Source organism: Oncorhynchus keta, chromosome 29, assembly GCF_023373465.1.
Source record: "Oncorhynchus keta strain PuntledgeMale-10-30-2019 chromosome 29, Oket_V2, whole genome shotgun sequence".
NCBI lineage: Eukaryota > Metazoa > Chordata > Actinopteri > Salmoniformes > Salmonidae > Oncorhynchus > Oncorhynchus keta.
Window position 1 is genome coordinate 45,811,227 of NC_068449.1, and position 19,231 is coordinate 45,830,457.

General features: G+C 45.7%; 1 protein-coding gene across 3 annotated transcripts; it reads right to left on the bottom strand.

Moving 5' to 3' along the window:
* Window positions 1-153: 153 nt before the first annotated feature.
* On the bottom strand, window positions 154-19,113 carry LOC118362983 (V-type proton ATPase 116 kDa subunit a 3-like). Of its 3 annotated transcripts, none has more exons than XM_035743738.2 (21): window positions 18,963-19,113; window positions 15,803-15,925; window positions 15,064-15,142; window positions 14,656-14,804; window positions 14,321-14,416; window positions 13,815-13,879; window positions 12,839-12,965; window positions 12,568-12,650; window positions 12,119-12,212; window positions 11,255-11,467; window positions 8,634-8,787; window positions 8,293-8,432; window positions 7,590-7,747; window positions 7,409-7,499; window positions 6,779-6,897; window positions 6,361-6,574; window positions 6,094-6,207; window positions 5,779-5,865; window positions 5,422-5,542; window positions 1,091-1,262; window positions 154-755 (listed from the first exon to the last, which is right to left on the bottom strand). In XM_035743738.2, exons 2-21 carry the CDS (start codon window positions 15,917-15,919, stop codon window positions 671-673), a joined length of 2,478 nt encoding a protein of 825 aa, XP_035599631.1. In that variant the 5' UTR covers window positions 15,920-15,925; window positions 18,963-19,113; the 3' UTR covers window positions 154-670. The 3 variants fall into 3 exon arrangements, with proteins under 3 accessions (XP_035599631.1, XP_035599633.1, XP_035599632.1); XM_035743740.2 differs by lacking the exon at window positions 18,963-19,113 and adding an exon at window positions 18,686-18,893; XM_035743739.2 differs by lacking the exon at window positions 18,963-19,113 and adding an exon at window positions 16,137-16,292.
* Window positions 19,114-19,231: the final 118 nt, after the last annotated feature.

The window sequence follows — 19,231 nt, forward strand, 5'->3', positions numbered from 1 at the left end:
CATGATTTCATAGTTTTGATGTCTTCATTATTCTACAATGTAGAAAATAGTAAAGAACCCTTGAATAAGTAGGTTATCTAAACTATCATATGTTGGCTGCCGTGTTCATACTCAACATTGTAGTGGATTTTCAGTAAAGTAGAGACAATCCACAAGCTTTTAGGGATTATAAAACAATCCTTTAATGGCATTCATTTATAAGTTGTAATAACATAGAAGGCTCCCATGCACAAAATGGTGCCCCAGTTGTCCCTGGGAAACGTAGTGCACTCCTACAGTAGCCATCTTTGTTGTAGGCTCATCATTAAAGTGAAACTGCAAGTCAAAAACCGCTAACTATATTCACAAGTTCCTCTCCTTTTTAAGAAGGATACCATCTGCAAGATGAAAATTCAAGTCAAAATTTTTTAGTATCAAACATTCGCTTATTAGGCTATGGATGTATCTGAAATGGAACCCTAAAACCTATATAGTGCACAACCTTTGACCAGGATCCATAGGCCTCTTGTCAAAAGTTGTGCACTATATAAGGAATAGCTTGCCATCTCAAACACCCTACATCTGTCAGTATTTCATATGTAACATAACGTCCTGTGTTGAAAGCGGTATATAGAACAATGCAAGCTTATTATTGGGCAATTCCTCTGTAACAATGTCCTGTGTTGAAAGCCTATACAGGGTTCAGGATGGAGGAGAAGGAGAAAGGGTTGAGCTTGTATCCCGTTCCACTGTAGAACTTATTCTGGAACTCCACCCTGGGAAGAGGAAAAATAGGAATATTAGGGATGGAGAATGGTGTGGCTTGAAGGACGTCACGCTGCTTATTCAGCGACGACCACTTCTTCCTGACATGGCTCGAGCTGAGGCTGGAACCAAGCATCTCTGCTTTGCTAGCACACGTGACTGCCCTCCCGAAGCGCCACCGAAACGCTCACAATTCTGCGACACTCCAGGCTGAGAAGTTTCACATGTCCCCATGTGTGCTGTGCGTGGGATACAAATCAACTGGTTGTGTTTGTGGGCGTGAGAGATGGAAAACATTGAGGGGCAACAGTTTGGTATGTGAATGACAACAGGGTGTGTGACCCACCAGTGCAATCTGAGCGCGTGCAGGAACGCGGACAGACCCTCCATGACGAGCAGGATGGAGACGGTGAGTGTGGCGAAGAAGGAAAAGATGACTGCTAGAACTACAGATCCCACGTAGCCCTGCCACGACAGGCTGATACGCATCACCATCACCCATAGTACCTCCGACAGCTCTGCAACACACACAACTGGTATTATGCCGTACTCAAAACTACTGGGAACTCTGACTTGAGTGAGTTCAAGACAACTGGTAACTCTGAGGAAAAACTAGCTCCGACTGGGAAAAATCATTTTGAACGGTCATCTTTCTAGAGCGCCGACCTGAAGCTCACTGACGTCATGATTTGACCTTGTTTTTTTCCCAGATGTCTTGAAAGCACCAAAAGTAGGCGGTCACTTTTCCATTTAGCAAAGAGCATACAAATATGTGGCTCTTTTTTTAAATTTATATAATCACCAGGTCACACAAATATATAAATGATTATGTATGTAGAAGAGCTGCTTAAAATGTACACTGCTGTCAAAGGTTTGGGGTCACTTAGAAATGTCTTTGTTTTTGAAAGAAAAGCAGTCTAGACATTGACAACAGTGAAGAGGCAACTCCGGGATGCTGCACTTCTAGGCAGAGTTGCCAATAAAAATAAAATATTAAGATGGGCAAAAGAACACACTCTGGACAGAGGAATCGCCTCTTCACTGTTGACGTTGACACTGGTGTTTTGCGGGTATTATTTAATGAAGCTGCCAGTTGACTTGTGAGGCATCTGTTTCTCAAACTAGACACTAAAGTACTTGTCCTCTTGCTTAGTTGTGCACCGGGGCCTCCCACTCCCCTTTCTATTCTGGTTAGAGCCTGTTTGCACTGTTCTGTGAAGGGAGTCGTACGAGATCTTCAGTTTCTTGGCAATTTCTCGCATGGAATAGCCTTCAATTCTCAGAAGAATAGACAGTTTCAGAAGAAAGTCATTTGTTTCTGGCCATTTTGAGCCTGTAATCGAACCCACAAATGCTGATGCTCCAGATACTCAACTAGTCTAAAGAAGGCCAGTTGTATAACTACTTTAATCAGGACAACAGTTTTCAGCTGTACTAACATAATTGCAAAAGGGTTTTCTAATGATCAATTAGCCTTTTAAAATGATACACTTGGATTAGCGAACACAACGTGCCATTGGAACACAGGAGTGATGGTTGCTGATAATGGGCCTAAGTAGATATTCCATTCTTTAAAAAATCTGCCGTTTCCAGCTACAATAGTCATTTACACCATTAACCGTGACTCCACTGTATTTCATCGGACAACACATTTGCTCTTCTTTAAAAAACAAGGACATTTCTAAGTGACCCCTAACTTTTGAACAGTAGTCAAGATATGTGTACAGTACCGGCCAACACTTTGGAGCCCTTGACTTTTTCCACATTGTGTTACGTTACATCCTTATTCTAAAATGGATTAAATAAATCAAAAATCCTCAAACAAAAATGAATGACATTTTTTTAATGTAAGAATTCCACCCCTTTGCTATGATATTTGAAATTGAGCTCAGGTCCAGCCTGTTTCCATTGATCATCCTTAAGCTGTTTCTACAACTTGGAGTCCCCCTGTGGTAAATTCAAATGATTGGACATGATTTGGAAAGACACACACCTGTCTATATAAGGTCCCATAGTTGACAGTGCATGTCAGAACAAAAACCAAGCCATGAGGAGGAAGGAATTTTCCATAGTGAGCCGAGACAGGATAGTGTCGAGGCACAGATCTGGGGAAGGGTACCAAAACATTTCTGCAGCATTGAAGGTCCCCAAGAAGAAAGTGGCATACATAATTCCGCCCTAGAGCTGGCCCGCCCAGCCAAATTGAGCAATCGGGGGAGAAGGGCCTTGGTCAGGGAGGTGATCAAGAACATAATGGTCACTCTGACAGAGCTCGAGAGTTCATCTGTGGAGATGGGAGAACCTTCCAGAAGAACAACCATCTCTGCAGCACTCCACCAATCAGGCCTTTATGGTAGAGTGGCCAGACAGAAGCCACTCATCGGTTAAAGGCACATGACAGCCCACTTGGAGTTTGCCAAAAGGCACCTATAGACTCTTAGACCATGAGAAATAAGATTCTCTGGGCTGATGAAGCCAATATTGAACTCTATGGCCTGAATGCCAAGCGGCACGTCTGGAGGAAACCTGGCACCATCCCTACGGTGAAGCATGGTGGTGGCAGCAGCATGCTGTGGGGATGTTTTTCAGCGGCAGGGACTGGGAGACTAGTCAGGATCAAGGTAAAGATGAATGGAGAAAAGTAGAGAGATCCTTGATGAAAACCTGTTAAGACGCTCAGGACCTCAGACTGGGGCGAATGTTCACCTTCCGACAGGACAACGCAGGAGTGGCTTCGGGGCATGTGTGTCCTTGAGTGGCCCAGCCAGAGCCCGGACTTGAACCCGATCGAACATCTCTGGAGAGACCTGAAAATAGCTGTGCCGCAACCTGCCAGAGATTGAGAGGATCTGCAGAGCAGAATGGGAGAAACTCCCCAAATACAGGTGTGCCAAGCTTGTAGCATCATACCCAAGAAGACTCAATGCTGTAATCGCTGCCAAAGGTGCTTCAACAAAGTACAGAGTAAAGGGTCTGAATACTTATGTAAATGTGATATTTCACTTTATTTTTATTATCTAAAAACCTGTTTTTGCTTTGTCATTATGGGGCATTGTGTGTAGATGGATAAATAAGGCTGTAACGTAACAATATGTGGAAAAAGTCAAGGGGTCTGAATACTTTCCAAAGGCACTATCAGTGGATCAGGAGCTATAGCTATCAGTGGGTAAGTAGTTATGGGATACTTATGGTATATTGGATATTGCATTCAAAATGGCATCCCGATAGCCTTTTTAGTTTTGGACTCAACCAGAACATACTGTATCTCAAATCAAATGTATTTATATAGCCCTTCGTACATCAGCTGATATCTCAAAGTGCTGTACAGAAACCCAGCCTAAAACCCCAAACAGCAAGCAATGCAGGTGTAGAAGCACGGTGGCTAGGAAAAACTCCCTAGAAAGGCCAAAACCTAGGAAGAAACCTAGAGAGGAACCAGGCTATGTGGGGTGGCCAGTCCTCTTCTGGCTGTGCCGGGTGGAGATTATAACAGAACATGGCCAAGATGTTCAAATGTTCATAAATGACCAGCATGGTCGAATAATAATAAGGCAGAACAGTTGAAACTGGAGCAGCAGCACAGTCAGGTGGACTGGGTATCTCCATGAACTGCCGTGCTATGTTGGCATCGTTCAACATTTGGAGTTAACTTGGGAATAGAATGTGGGCTCTCTTTCGATTGCTTAAAGGTGATAGGATAAGGGTTTCCTGATCAAAAATAAAACAAGTAGTCTTCTCCTTGTCTCCCGCCCTTCATCTATTGATTAGGAAGTACTACTGATTAGTAAGTACTACTGATTAGAAAGTACTACTGATTAGAAAGTACTACTGATTAGAAAGTACTACTGATTAGAAAGTACTACTGATTAGAAAGTACTATTGATTAGGAAGTACTATTGATTAGGAAGTACTATTGATTAGGAAGTACTACTGATTAGGAACTACTACTGATTAGGACGTACTACTGATTAGGAAGTACTACTGATTAGGAAGTACTACTGATTAGGAAGTACTACTGATTAGAACTACTTCTGATTAGGACGTACTACTGATTAGGACGTACTACTGATTAGGAAGTACTACTGATTAGGACGTACTACTGATTAGGACGTACTACTGATTAGGAAGTACTACTGATTAGGAAGTACTACTGATTAGAAAGTACTACTGATTAGAAAGTACTACTGATTAGAAAGTACTACTGATTAGGAAGTACTACTGATTAGTAAGTACTACTGATTAGAAAGTACTACTGATTAGAAAGTACTACTGATTAGAAAGTACTACTGATTAGAAAGTACTACTGATTAGAAAGTACTATTGATTAGGAAGTACTATTGATTAGGAAGTACTACTGATTAGGAAGTACTTGACAGGTGAAAGAAAGTAATGTGATGGAAGCTGGATTTAAGGCCAGACCACCACCCCTGCATTCAGTTGTCCAACTGACTAGGTATCCCCTCTTTTATCATTAGGCTTAGCTTTCACCTGGTCAGTTCTTTCAGATCAGTGCCATGAAGGATGGATTTGAAAAACAATTGAGACGCGTGTAGATAAAGCAGGAGATTTAAGATTTAAGTTTGTGTGTGCATGTGCGTTATGACAATGTCACACACAGGCACAAGCGTCACTGGCACAATGTGACTGTGTGTGTGTGAGTGTGAGTGAGAGACTCACGGGCATGTGCGAGGCTGAGGGCCCACAGTCGTAGATAGGAAGCTGTGTTGGAGATGCAGCCCAGACAGTACTCTATAGTGTGGATGGCCTGGTGCATGAACACATCCGCTGTATCAAACTCCTGCAGGGGAGGAGAGAAAGGGTTAAAACCAGAATCCCAAATCAACACTTAGCCCTGGTCCATATTCACGAGACACCAAACAAAAAAAACAGACCGAAACCTGGAGGGACTACCTTGTCCAATAAGAAACACCCATTTTCATTTTCAGTTGAAAAACCTTTTGGTATGGTTTACATTAACAAGACCCAGTTTCCTCAAATGAACCCTCCTACTTTCTATCCCTCCCTCTCCCTCACCTCCTCCTCTCTGGTTCCTCCTTCCTCCAGGTCTCCTTGTAACGCGTTGATGGAGCTGGTGTCCGTCACAAGGGGGCGCTCTTCTCCCTGTCGCACACACACACAAGACATGTGGCATCTATTACTTACAATCAGAGGGTTGAGGTCTAGAACCAATGACTCAGTGGGGTAAACAGACTTCATGTCTCAATCACACACACTTAACTGTTCGCATTTGTTACAAATGCTGTCGGACTCCTTTGCTTACAAGCAAAAATGTAGTTATCCACTTCCAATCCCGCTCTCCCTCCCTCCCTCCCTCCCTCCCCCCCTTACCCCTCTTGTGTTGGCTCGTCTCCTGTGGTTGTAGTAGAGATAGAGTGGTTTCCCTAGTAACAGGACAGGCACTGACGCCAGAGCGACCACCACCAGGACCCTCTGGACTATCATCTAGAGGGAGGGAGGGGACAGAAGAGAAACAGACATTCGTTCACGTTGTCCATTGCTAGAGCTTAATGCAGCTCGGTGGACAGGGCAGGTACGATCACGTGTGTGCGTGCATGTCTGTCCGCCGTCCACACGTGACGTGTGTGCGCGTCTCACCTGTCCGCGGTAGAGGGGTGGATTATCCTCATTCTCAGTGAACAGGAACATATCTATGAAGTGTATGAGGATGCTGGGGGCCCGGTCGGAGTCCTGGGGGCTGAACGCCACCCACTTCAACAACACCATGAAGACCAGGTAGCCAAACAGACACTGCATGAACAACAGCTCTGGGATCAGTACCAGGAACACACTGCTCAGCTGGTTCAAGTGACTGGAGGGTGTGAGAGAGACAAAGAACATGACTGTGATCAGATGTGTTACTAAGGTCTCCTTGGAAAAGACGGGGTTCATTATAATACAAGGGTTAGAAGATATAGTGGCAAAAGATGTAGACGATATATAAATCCCCGTGGATTTGTTACGGTAATGGTTTTAGGGTTGAAATGTTTGTGTCGGAGTAGAAGTGGAGACCTACATGTAGTTGAAAAAGGACAGGCAGACTCCGAAAGTCATGTGGACGACCCCGATGATGACGGACATCTTCATCTTGTACGAGTTCAGGAACGTCAGGTGGTTGTTGGCCAGCCGCCAGATCTACAGGTCAAAGGTCAGAAAACAGAGCCCAACAGACATCGTTTTGGAATGTGTCGAATTCAAGTATTCCGCACACAAGAATGTTTCTTTACGTTTAGTTTGTTTCTCTTTTCATTTCTTGTTGAAACTAGCACAGTACCTCACATATTTGTACGGTTATAGGCCTATCTATGCCTGTCAGTAATCGTCATTGCAGGACAATAAAAGGAAATGGAATTGCGTAATGTTAACGCCATGTTTTCATTTGACTCAGTCCTGAAAAGTGTTGATGTGGCATCACCAGAGCCGACTCACTCCAAAGCAGCAGTATGAAAGAGCTGGGATACATGTTTCCAGGGGGTTCCCAGAGCCAACTCACTCCAAAGCAGCAGTATGAAAGAGCTGGGATACATGTTTCCAGGGGGTTCCCAGAGCCGACTCATTCAGTATGGAATGAAGACGTCGAACGGGAAAATAGGCCAAACCGATATAGATAAAAAGAGATGGATGGATGTAGTTTAGAGTTAGTTACCGGGTCGATGCCAAACGGATAGGGTCCCTGGAACACTCCGGTCACGTTCGGGTCCAGAGTAAGATACTGGTTCTCCCTCAGAGTCTCATCACTGACACAGAATGGAGAGGACAATGTTAGTGTGTGTGTGTGTGCGTCTGTGTGTGTGTACGCATACATATGTGTGTGTGTATCCATTTACGTCCAGTTGTAGTGCTGGAACATAGGTTGTAGGTGCCATCCCGACGGGAAGGGGCTGAGGCCTTTACTGAAACACTCGTTGTAGACGGCTCCGGTGTAGATAGAGAATAGACCCATCAACAAGATCAGATACCGACCACCAAACATCATCTGCCAGATCTGTGAGAGAGAGAGTGAGAGAGAGAGTGAGAGAGAGAGAGAGAGTTGCTCTTCAGTTGGATGAGGTCAAGACAGGTACAGTGTGTGGCTGGGCCAGTTGAAACACTTTACTTTCCAGTACTGATTTTACATGAAGACAAACTAGAGACAGGAAACTGGGATGATTGTGTGTTTGGGAAGAGGCTCTAGCTTCAGCTCCAGTCCCCTGCATTAGAGGACTCTCCCCTCCTCCTGTTTACCTTGTTGCTCCCGAGTGGAGCAGCGGTCTAAGGCACTGCATCTCAGTGCTAGAGGCGTCACTACAGACACCTTGGTTCGAATCCAGGCTGTATCACAACCCGGCCGTGATTGGGAGTCCCATAGGGCCGAGCACAATTGGCCCAGCGTCGTCCGGGTTTGGCCGTCATTGTAAATAAGAATTTGTTCTTAACTGACTTGCCGGTTTAAATAAATAAAAAAATATATTTTTTACATAAAATAGTCCTGAGTTTCGGGTCTTTCTCCTGTAGTACCATCCACAAGGAGAGTGGTAAAGCTGTGTGTACCTCGTTGTCGTTGGTCCTGAGATTGAGGTCTCTCTCCTGCAGCACCATCCAGAGGGCGGCCATGGTCATTAGGAGGCCGTGTCCCACGTCCCCAAACATCACCGCAAACAGGAAGGGGAAGGTGATGATGGTGTACACCGCTACAGACGGAGCCACAGGAGGGACAAACACACAAAACATACACAGAGAGCGAGAATTAGGGTTGACAGAGTTGGTGGATGACTGTTTAGTTTTCGTGTGTGTGAGTTTTCGTGTGTGTGTGTGTGTGTGTGTGTGTGTGTGTGTGTGTGTGTGTGTGTGTGTATATATATATATATATATATATATATATATATATATACCTGGGTTGACCTCTCTGTATCTGGCAACACCGTATGCGTCTACAATGCTCTGGAAGCCGGCTGTGAAGGAGTTGGTGTGGAAGAGGGTGGGAGGAGGAGTGCTGGGGTCCGGGAGGCGGTTATAGAATGAGTCCACACCACTACCGTTCTTCCTCTGTGGGAGAGGGAGAGATGCGAGAGAGAGATATTCCTGTTAAAGTAATCATAACACCAAAATCTGATTACGCATTCTTATGACGTTTCTACCTGACCATGTGGTCCTTCTGTAGCTCAGTTGGTAGAGCATGGCGCTTGTAACGCCAGGGTAGTGGGTTCAATCCCCGGGACCACCCATACGTAGAATGTATGCACACATGACTGTAAGTCGCTTTGGATAAAAGCGTCTGCTAAATGGCATATATGACCAAAAGTCTCATTTCTTTCACCTTGATCATCCCTGTCTATTCTTTCACCTTGATCGTCCCTGTCCTCCCTATTCCTCCCATCTCAGAGCAACTTTGATGGGGGTGGGGGCCACACAAAATCTTAACTGGTCATGCGGGTCTGCAGTAAACTTGCGGGTCTGCGTACCCACATCCATACACACACATGTAGTCGACTGATTTGTGCAATCAATCCATCTGTGCAGTTAAACTACACTGAACAAAAAATATAAAAGCAACATGCAACATTTTCAAATATATTTTTCAAATGATTAGATGATTATTAGATGATTTATTTATTGGTATTTTATCCTCTTTTTTTCCTCCCCAATTTCGATCTTCTCTCATCTCTGCAACTCCCCAGTGGGTTTGGGATGCGGAGGTCGAGTCATGCATCCTCCGAAACGTGACCAGTCAACACCCGCGCTCTTAACACCCGCCCGCTCAACCCGGAAGCCAGCCGCAACAATGTGTTGGAGGAAACACTGTTCACCTGACGACCGAGGTCAGCCTGCAGGCGCCTGGCCCGTCACAAGGAGTCACTCGAGCGCAATTAGCCAAGTAAAGCCCCCCCACCAAAACCCTTCTCTTACCCGGACGACGCTGGGTCAATTGTGCGCCGCCCTATGGGACTGCGATCACGGCCGGTTGTGATACAGCCCGGGAACGAACCAGGGTCTGTAGTGACGCCTCTAGCACTGAGATGCAGTGCCTTAGACTGCTGTGTCACTCGGGAGCCCAATTTCTACGATTTTACTGAGTTACAGGTCACAGAAGGAAATCAGTCAATTAAAATAATTAAATTAGACCCTAATCTATGGATTAGCTATAGATTGTGGCATGTGGAGTGTTGTCCCACTCCTCTTCAATGGCTGTGCGAAGTTGCTGTATATCGGCGGGAACTGGAACATGCTGCTGTACACGTCAATCCAGAGCATCCCAAACATGCACAATGGGTGACATGTCTGGTGAGTATGCAGGCCATGGACAAAATGGACATTTGCAGCTTCCAGGAATTGTATATACAGTTGAAGTCGGAAGTTTACATAAACTTAGGTTGGAGTCATTAAAACTCGTTTTTCAACCACTCCACAAATTTCTTGTTAACAAACTATAGTTTTGGCAAGTCGGTTAGGCCATCTACTTTGTGCGTGACACAAGTCATTTGTCCAACAATTGTTTACAGACAGATTATTTCACTTATAATTCACCGTATCACAATTCCAGTGGGTCAGAAGTTAACATACACTTTTATTGTCCCCAGCACAAGATGCACCTGTGTAGTGATTATGCTGTTTAATCAGCTTCTTGATATGTCACACCTATCAGGTGGATGGATTATCTTGGCAAGTAGAAATGCTCACTAACAGGGATGTAAACAAACATTTTTGAGAAATAAGCTTTTTGTGTGTATGGAATCTTTCTGGGATGTTTATTTCAGCTCATTAAACTGGGGACCGACACTTTACATGTTGCGCTGATAGTTTTGTTCAGTATACTTAATTCTCTAAACTAAATGCATTATACCAGTAGCCAAGCCAGGCCTGGTCCTAGCCTTTTGGGGGCCCTAAGAGATATTTGGTTTTGACGGTGGAGAGAAAATGTAGATGTAATTTTAAAGTTCTAAACATTTTGCAATTTTGTCATGGGGCGGAGAGAAAATGTTGCAATTTTATAACTCATTTCATGCAATTCTACCCAATCTACCATGGGGCAGAGGACAACATTTTTGTTTTACAACAAATATTTTCTTTCAAAGCAATTTTCCTGCAATTCGGCACATTTTTACATGACTTAATATGATATCAATGAGGGCCCCCTGGAAGTAGAGGCCTCTGGGCATGTGCCCGGTCAGTACTCATCCATGATTAATTACTACACGTTTTGATCGCTGGCTAGACTAACTTACCAATCTAAAAATGATGAGCTGACATGGATAATTGAGTGACTGTCAGTGACTGACATAACAAGAGGAAAAACTGCTGGTTCACAACCAAATATAGAAATTGCACCTTGTATATTCTACTATTCTAACTTGTAAGTTGAGACCTCTACTGAGTTCTTAAAAGAAATAAAAAAATAAATGTTTTTGGAAATTGATCCGAGGGCTTACAAAAGCTAAAAAAAAGAGAGAAAGAAAGAGAGAGAGAGAAAGCCGCCATTTGCACATCCCTCCTCTATCTCCTCCCCCTCTCTCACCGTTCCCTCTATCAGGGCGCTCTGCAGCAGTAGCAGTTTCCTGACGGGACACCAGGCCTCGGCGATCAGACACTTGTCAGTGACGGAGGGGCTGCAGAGGTTGAGCACGGCCTGGACGGCCTTACACTTCTGGACCCGCACCTTCCACTGGGGCAGCACGGCCACCGAGCGACACAGCAGCTGCTGCAGGTAATGTTCCGTCTGGGAGAGGACCTGAGGGAAACCATGGAGGGAAGGAAGGGGTTTAATAAACACAGAATAGATAAGAATCCATACAAATAGAATGAGAACCATTCTAATGATATGGATAGAACACCTTCCACTGGGGCAGAACCTCCTGTCTGGGAGACCTGAAATAAATCATGGCGAAGAGGAAGGGGTTAACAAACCAGGGTGCTGCCATAGGAGTATTTTTTAAATGTAAACTTTATTTAACTAGGCAAGTCAGCTAAGAAGAAATTCTTATTTACAATGGCAGCCTACCCCGGCCAAACCCAGACGACAGCCTACCCCGGCCAAACCCAGACGACGGCCTACCCCAGACGACGGCCTACCCCGGCCAAACCAAGACGGCGCTGAGCCAATTGTGCGCCGCCCTATGGTACTCCCAAACAGGGCCGGTTGTGATACAGCCTGGAATCGAACCAGGTTCTGTAGTGACACCTCGAGCACTGAGATGCAGTGCCTTACACCGCTGCGCCACTCGCGAGCCCAAGATAGAACGGGAGTAGCCTGATATCTACCCAACATCGATGACGGCTGACGAAGACACAGAAAACTGAGAGATAATGATTGTTCCAGCTCAAAATGATCTGATCGTCTCTGCCCATCTCTCTCTGTCGCTCAATCTCTCCCTTTTCTTACCGTTTTGATGTCTACTATCCTTCCCTGCAGCCCGTGCAGAATCTTCTCTCTCTCCGTCGTGCCCTCTGGGTAGTCAAAGGTGTGGGTGTGGAAACTGAGAGAAGGACAGAAGAAGAAAGAGACGGAGGAAAGAAAGAAAGGGAGACAGAAAGAGAGAGAGAGAGAGAGAGAGAGAGAGAGAGAGAGAGAGAGAGAGAGAGAGAGAGAGAGAGAGAGAGAGAGAGAGAGAGAGAGAGAGAGAGAGAGAGAGAGAGAGAGAGAGAGAGAGAGAGAGAGAGAGAGAGAGAGAGAGAGAGAGAGAGAGAGAGAGAGAGAGAGAGAGAGAGAGAGAGAGAGAGAGAGAGGGTAAGAAAAAAAGGAGACCAAGAATCATTAGATTAGACAGTAAATTAGACAAATTCAACATGTAACTGAAAATTGTTATAAACTTTGGATCTGCTCTCACTAACCAATCACAGATCTTCTTGACTTTCTGTCCAATTTGCTCGCCCCAGAAAGAGATGAGGAATACTGTCCACTGGACCATCTCACCCTGTGATTGGTTGAAGTAAGGAAGTGGGATTTAGAAGGGGGGGGGGGACATAATTTTGCTGATGTGTGTGGAAAGGGAAATACGTCCATTCTTCATAAGGATCCTCCGACATTCTTTCCTTTGCTCGTCCATCTTTATTCCTTATTTCCTGTATTCATCCCTCTCCTGTCCACCCTCTCATTTATTACCGTTTCAGGGAGCTCCAGCCTCTCCTCCATCTCCCTGAAGTCGACGATGATGTAACCGCGGCACGCTCGCCATAGCAGCCGCTCAAACGACGGAACCTTCCACGGGTGGACCACGCCAGCCACAAAACTGGGAAGAAGACGGAAGAAGACACGTGAGGGAAAAATACTCGGAAACACTTTATTTGGATAGTCCGCCTGTCTACTGACTATCAGTAACATTTCGACCAACTATCTACTAACCCTAGCTCTAACCCTAACCCTAACCTTGACCCTTATCTTAACCTTGACCCTTATCCTAACCCGTTATCTAACCCTAACTTTAAGCCTTAACCTTATGCTTAATCTAACCCTAACCTTAGAAAGCAGTTGCTTATCAACAGATAGTTTATTGGTCGTATGACCATCTGTAGAGCATCTACAGATGGAAAATCCGGAATATACAAATAACGTTTGACCAAATATCTTTCATCTTTTCTCCTCTTGACTCTGGTTGCGTCAAATGGCAACCTATTCACTATATAGTGTACTTATTTTGACCGGGGCCCTTAGGGAATAGAATGCCACTTGGGACACAACCCACTTTTGCTTATCACATATTCTCTTTTCTATATTGCAATGCAAACTCTATTTAGGCTGCTTGTCAAGCCAGTAGAGAATGGCACCCAGCCCAATTGCCTTTATAGTGCATTACTTTTGACCAGAGCCAGACCACCGCATAGGAAACAGGGTTCTATTTGAGACGCAGCCATTGACAATGAAGTGATTGATATCAGAGGAGGCTGGTGGGAAGAGCTATAGGAGGACAGGCTCCTTTGTAACGGCTGGAATGGACGGAACGGAGTCCAACGTGGTTTCCATATGTTTGATGTATTTCCATCGATTCCGTCCCAGTCTTTACAACGAGCCCGTCCTCCTATAGCTCCTCCCACCAGCCTCCCCTGATTGAGATATATATATATATTTGTCCGTCTGTCACCTCAGCCTGATGTCTTGTCTGTTGTCCAGTAAGGCAGCAGTCTCCAGTGTCGAGGGAGGATGAGCCTGACAAGAGAGGGAGAAGAGTACAAGGTGCTCAACCAATGAGAAAATAAGTACAACCAAAAATCATGAGAACATTTGGAAGGAATAGGTGCAACTCTCGCTTAAAATTCTAATCTTGATCCTTTATTTATCAAATTTGAGGTAAAATCGTGATGTTTTGGCCGTCAATGTCCTTTTTCAGAATGAAAGCTTCAGCTAAAGAAATCAACGCTTTTCCATACACATCTGCTGTGTTCAAGAGTTCCTCGGAAACTTGGCCCATCCCGTTTGAAAATAACTTCCGAGGTTTACTTGAATCGTTTTTTTGACATTGGGACCTCTTAATTCCAAGAGCGTGTGAGTACAACAATGGCCGCTCACAGAGCAGCAGAGAGAACACTGGGATCTGTAGTTCATACCTGTGAGGTGATAAGAGGCCATGCTGGGAGCTGTCGTTCCTACCTGTGAGACAGTGAGAGTGTGTGTCTGGATCAGAACCCCTCTGTATTGGCTGAGCTGGATCAGCTGGTTCATCAGGCAGTCTCTGTTCCTGGACACCTGGACCAATCAGACAGCAGAACAGTATGAATAGCCCAAACAATGAAAGGAATCAAAAATAACCTGGCGTACAGCTGGATATGGTCCTGTCGAGTCAATTGCAACGTTTCGACTGGAATGTCTAAGGAGGGATATATATTTTTTTAGGAAAACAATTCCCCCTCCTTTCTCAGTACCTCTCCCCCTCACTCCTCTCCCATTTTCTCCCCCCTCCTAGCTTCTCTTTCTCCCCTCCTCACCTCTCGTAGCTCCCTGGCCAGCCTCTCGCTCTCCTCCTCGATGGCCATGAGTTCTCTGGGCTGGGGGGCGGCGGGCAAGGGGCTGGGGGTGGGGAGAGGACCCGCCTGCGGGGGGAACAGGGACCGAACGATCTCCTGCTCCAGGTACGCTGGGGAGGGAGGGACGAAGAGAAGGAAAGGTGGTGCGGAGAGATGAATGAACGGAGTAGGCGATGAACAGAAGGGCGGATGGAGGGATGGAGAAGGGAAAGAAGATGTGCAGAAAAGGAGAGTGGAAGAGGGGCGAGGGAGCAAGTGGACATCAGGTGCCGATTATCAAAGAGGAAGTGAGGATATGTAGAGGAGGCTTGATGAATATCCCATTTGGGAATGCTCTCTGATCGTATGGTGTGAAGGTCAGAGACTCACTGAAGGTCTTCTCCATCTCCTCACAGCGCCGCACCTCGTTCACAAACTTCCTCTGGAACGAGTTGACACTGGGGTTCAACTGGAGTGGAGGGGAAGAGAAGAAGAAGGAGGAGAAGGAAGAAGAGGAGGAGGATTTAGAATACTAGAATGGACGTGAGCCTTCTTATGACGGATTAAAAAGTCAGCCATTTTAGTAAGGGAGTTGGTCAACCATAGTCTGCCAGTGCTGTAATAAGATAATTGTGTAAAACAATTAATGTGAATATTATTTGCACTGTATGTTGTCTAGCTCGCCAGCCATACAGTCTTAGAGGAATAATTACATTATTTTTTCCAGATTAACTGCCAATATCCCAACACTCCATTCAAACAATGCAGTCAATTCACAGCCACACACTGGCTGAAATTAGTTGCTGATAGGACTTAGACAATTTATGTTTCACTACATACCTGACTTTTACTTTACTGCTTAAGTAGAAGCAGGAAATGCATCACCTATGCATTTAATACCATTCATTCCAATTAGACTGGTTTGGATTTCTCACTGACCCCAATGGCTGCTATTTTCACCCCAGGAACTGAGGATTTGTGGCATAGCCCCTCCGGTAATTTAATAGGATATCTATGGTATTGACGTTAATTATACATTTATAAGCCAAGTAAGCTTATTGTCTAATTAGTCTACTATCAGCGTTTACAATAGAGGTTCAATACTAAAATGTCAAAGATAAGAACTCACATCTCGGAATTCGACCAGTCCCAGCTCTCCAAGCTCGCTGACGCAGTTGTAGGCTGACCCCGATTGGAGAAAGAGCTGCACGAGACACACCTCCTCGCTCCGAAAGAAAGCGCCCATGGCGGCCTGCAGAAATGAGTGTCAAATAAACAATCAACTATAAAAGACATTATAAATGACCTGTTCAAAACTTCCGATAGACTCATTATTGGAAAAAGACAATAGCCTGAGTGTCAATGTTTGGCCTGACGCTGATCAGCCGATGGAGTTCGCAAAGAGCACAAACAGGTCTGGGACCAGGCTAAAAAAAAGAAAAGGTGTTTCTTCTCAACTTTACCTGTCAGGTTGGTTAAATAACAACGGTAACACAAATGTCAATAAATAAAAGCTAATATAGATCGTCCGGAGAGGAGTGTAAGCATCAAGAGAAAGATGGAGAGTAAGAAGGGATAAGACCAGGCAGGAGGAGTTGTCGCGAGCTACTGAACACAGAAAAGTTCATTTCTCGATATGTGACTCTGGGACAGATGGCCGGACAGTAATTGAGTTAGGATGAGGGGAAGAGAACAGGATACCACCCCATGTGACTGAGAGATGGTAATGAGAGAGAGACTGATGAAATACTACAGTCACTCAAACCTATAATCAAAGTCAGCTGAGGCGTAGTGGGGGCCCTAAAACACACACACACACACACAGATGTAGGTACTGCAAATAAGAAAAGGAAATCAGAGAGCTGTAGTACACTTTAGTATACATGGAAGCACTATCACTACTAACATAAATAGTAGCTAGTTACCATCTAATTAAATTGTTAGAATGAAGTATTCAGACCTACTTAGAGGAAGACATAGCAAGGAAACATGTACAGGCTGTATTCAACAGTGATGGACTCTCACGAGGACTGTGTGCTCTCGGTCGCCGTGGCCGACGTGAGCGAGTCGTTTTAGCGCGTAAACCCTCGCAAGGCTGCCGGCCCAGGCGGCATCCCAAGCTTCAGAGCATCTCTCCATATCCCACTCTGTTGTTCCTACTTGCTTCAAGATGTCCGCCATTGTTCCTGTAAACCAGGAAAGCGAATGGCAACTGAACTAAATGACTATCGCCCCGTAGTACTCACTTCTCGCCATCATGGAGTGCTTTGAGAGGCTAGTCAAGGATCATATCACCTCCACCTTCCCCGACACACCCCTAGACCCACTGCAATTCGCATATCAAATACACGACTGATGCGATCGCCATTGCTCTGCACACTGACCTATCCCACCTGGGCAGGAGAAATACTTATGTAAGAATGCTGTTCATCGACTAAAGCTCAGCCTTCAACACCATAGTGCCCCTTCCAAGCTCATCACCAAGCTGGAGGCCCTGGGTCTGAACCCCTCCCTGTGAAACTGGGTCCTGGACTTCCTGACGGTAGGAAACTACACCACCGTCACGCTGATCCCCAACACGGGGACCCCACAGGGGAGTACAGCTCTCTCCTGTGCTCCCTGTTCACCCAATGACTGCGTGGCCAACTCAATCTTCAAGTTCGCTGACGACACAACAGTGGTAGGCCTGATTACCAACAACGACGAGACAGGAGACGAGACAGGAGGCGAGACAGGAGGCGAGACAGGAGGTGAGGGCCCTGGCGGAGTGGTGCCGGGAAAATTACCTCCCTCTCAACGTCAACAAAACGAAGGAGCTGATCGTGGACTACAGGAGACAGCAGAAAGAGCGCACCCTCATCCACGTTGACGGGCCGCAGTGGAGAGGGTCAAAAGTTTCAAGTTCCTCGGTGTGCACATCACTGACAACCTGAAATGGCCCCTCAGATCCTGAAAAGGTTCTACAGCGTTGAGAGCATCTTGACTGGCTGCATCACCGCTTGGTATGGGAAACTGCTTGGCATCCGACACCACAGAGGGTGGTGCGAGGACATCACTGGGGCCAAGCTCCCTTACCATCCAGAGGAAGGCCTGTAAAACTGTCAAACACCTCGAGCCACCCAAGTTATAGACTGTTCTCTCTGCTACTGCACAGCAAGCGGTACCAGAGCACCAAGTCTGGTACCAAAAGGCTCCTGAAAAGAGTTAACTGTTCAGACTGCTGAACAGTCATCAAATGGCTACCTGGAATTTAATTCACCCTTTCTTTCCCATTAACTATCATTGACTCTATGCACACTCATATACTTATATTGACACTCCAACACAGACATACACACACACTTTCACATACGGTGCTACTACTCTTTATTAACTATCCTGACTGCCTAGTCACTTTTACCCCTACCTTCATGTAGATATTACCTTAACTACATTGTTCCCCTGCACATTGACTCCTACTGTTACTCCTTGTATATAGCCGGGTTTATTGTTTATTTGTTACTATTTTTTAAGTCTAAACCTGTTTATTTCGGCTTATGCGTCAAATACAATTTGATTTGAAATGGTCTATTCAGACAGACAGCTTGGTGAAGGCGACCTCAGGAGGCTGAAGAAATTCAGCTTGGCCCCTAAGACCCTCACTAACTTCTACAGATGCACCATTGAGAGCATCCTGTCGGGCTGTACCACCGCCTGGTACGGCAATTGCACCGCTCACAACCGCAGGGCTCTCCAGAGGGTGGGGCATCCAGCCCAACGCATCACCGGGGACGCACTGCCTGCCCTCCTTCCAGGACAACTACAGCACCCGGTGTCACATGAAGGCCAATTTAGATAATCAAGGACCTCAGCCACGGCCTGTTCACCCCGCTACAGTTAAGAAGGCAGAGACAGTACATCAACGCTGAAACTAGAGCTCTGGAATCCTAGGGGCAGTGATGGGCTAGTTTTAGTTTCATCGGATTCAGCATAGCTAGCTAGGATACGATGCGAGGAGGACACAATTACTCACCACGAGGCAATGTCGCTAACTACTCTCTTTTGGAGTCATGCAACACTGTCCCGAATCGTTGCAGTAGGAGACGCTAAACTGGCTAGCGGCCATCAATCAGCAGCGTCAAAACGGCTAGCAGTAACCTAGCTGGTAAAGGCAAGCTAGCCGACGTTGGCTCGCATAGCTATACACATGCCCGTGAAATAATAGAGATGGTTGACCTATTTCATCGAAACGTCTTCACGTCGTAGGGCGATAACGTTACCTGGACCGAAAAGGAACTTCTGTAACTTACCGTTATCTCGCTCGCTCCCCGGTTAGCAGTCTATTAACTGGGGCATGCTATCCCAGTGTTTCTCCCTCTAGCAGGTGGGGTGGTGCAACGTGCACGATGCAGAGATGTATGTAAACAAAGGGACTACAGTACAGATGACCGTTACGTTAGATAACGACGTTAGATGGCCGAAACTATTTGGGACAGTGTTGTCACACACACCGGGGTAATTGCGTTGTATGACAATGTGTGTAACAAACCTTTAATAGACAGCACACAATGGGAGCGGA

Bases quoted from the DNA above. Each gene is read 5' to 3' on its own strand.
- LOC118362983 (XM_035743738.2), bottom strand. From the start codon at position 15,919: ATGGGCGCTTTCTTTCGGAGCGAGGAGGTGTGTCTCGTGCAGCTCTTT. The intron at 14,417-14,655 runs GTGAGGAGGGGA...TGATTGGTCCAG, and splicing joins TGGCCAGGGAGCTACGAGAG to GTGTCCAGGAACAGAGACTG. The intron at 11,468-12,118 runs GTAAGAAAAGGG...GGTTTCCCTCAG, and splicing joins GGATAGTAGACATCAAAACG to GTCCTCTCCCAGACGGAACA.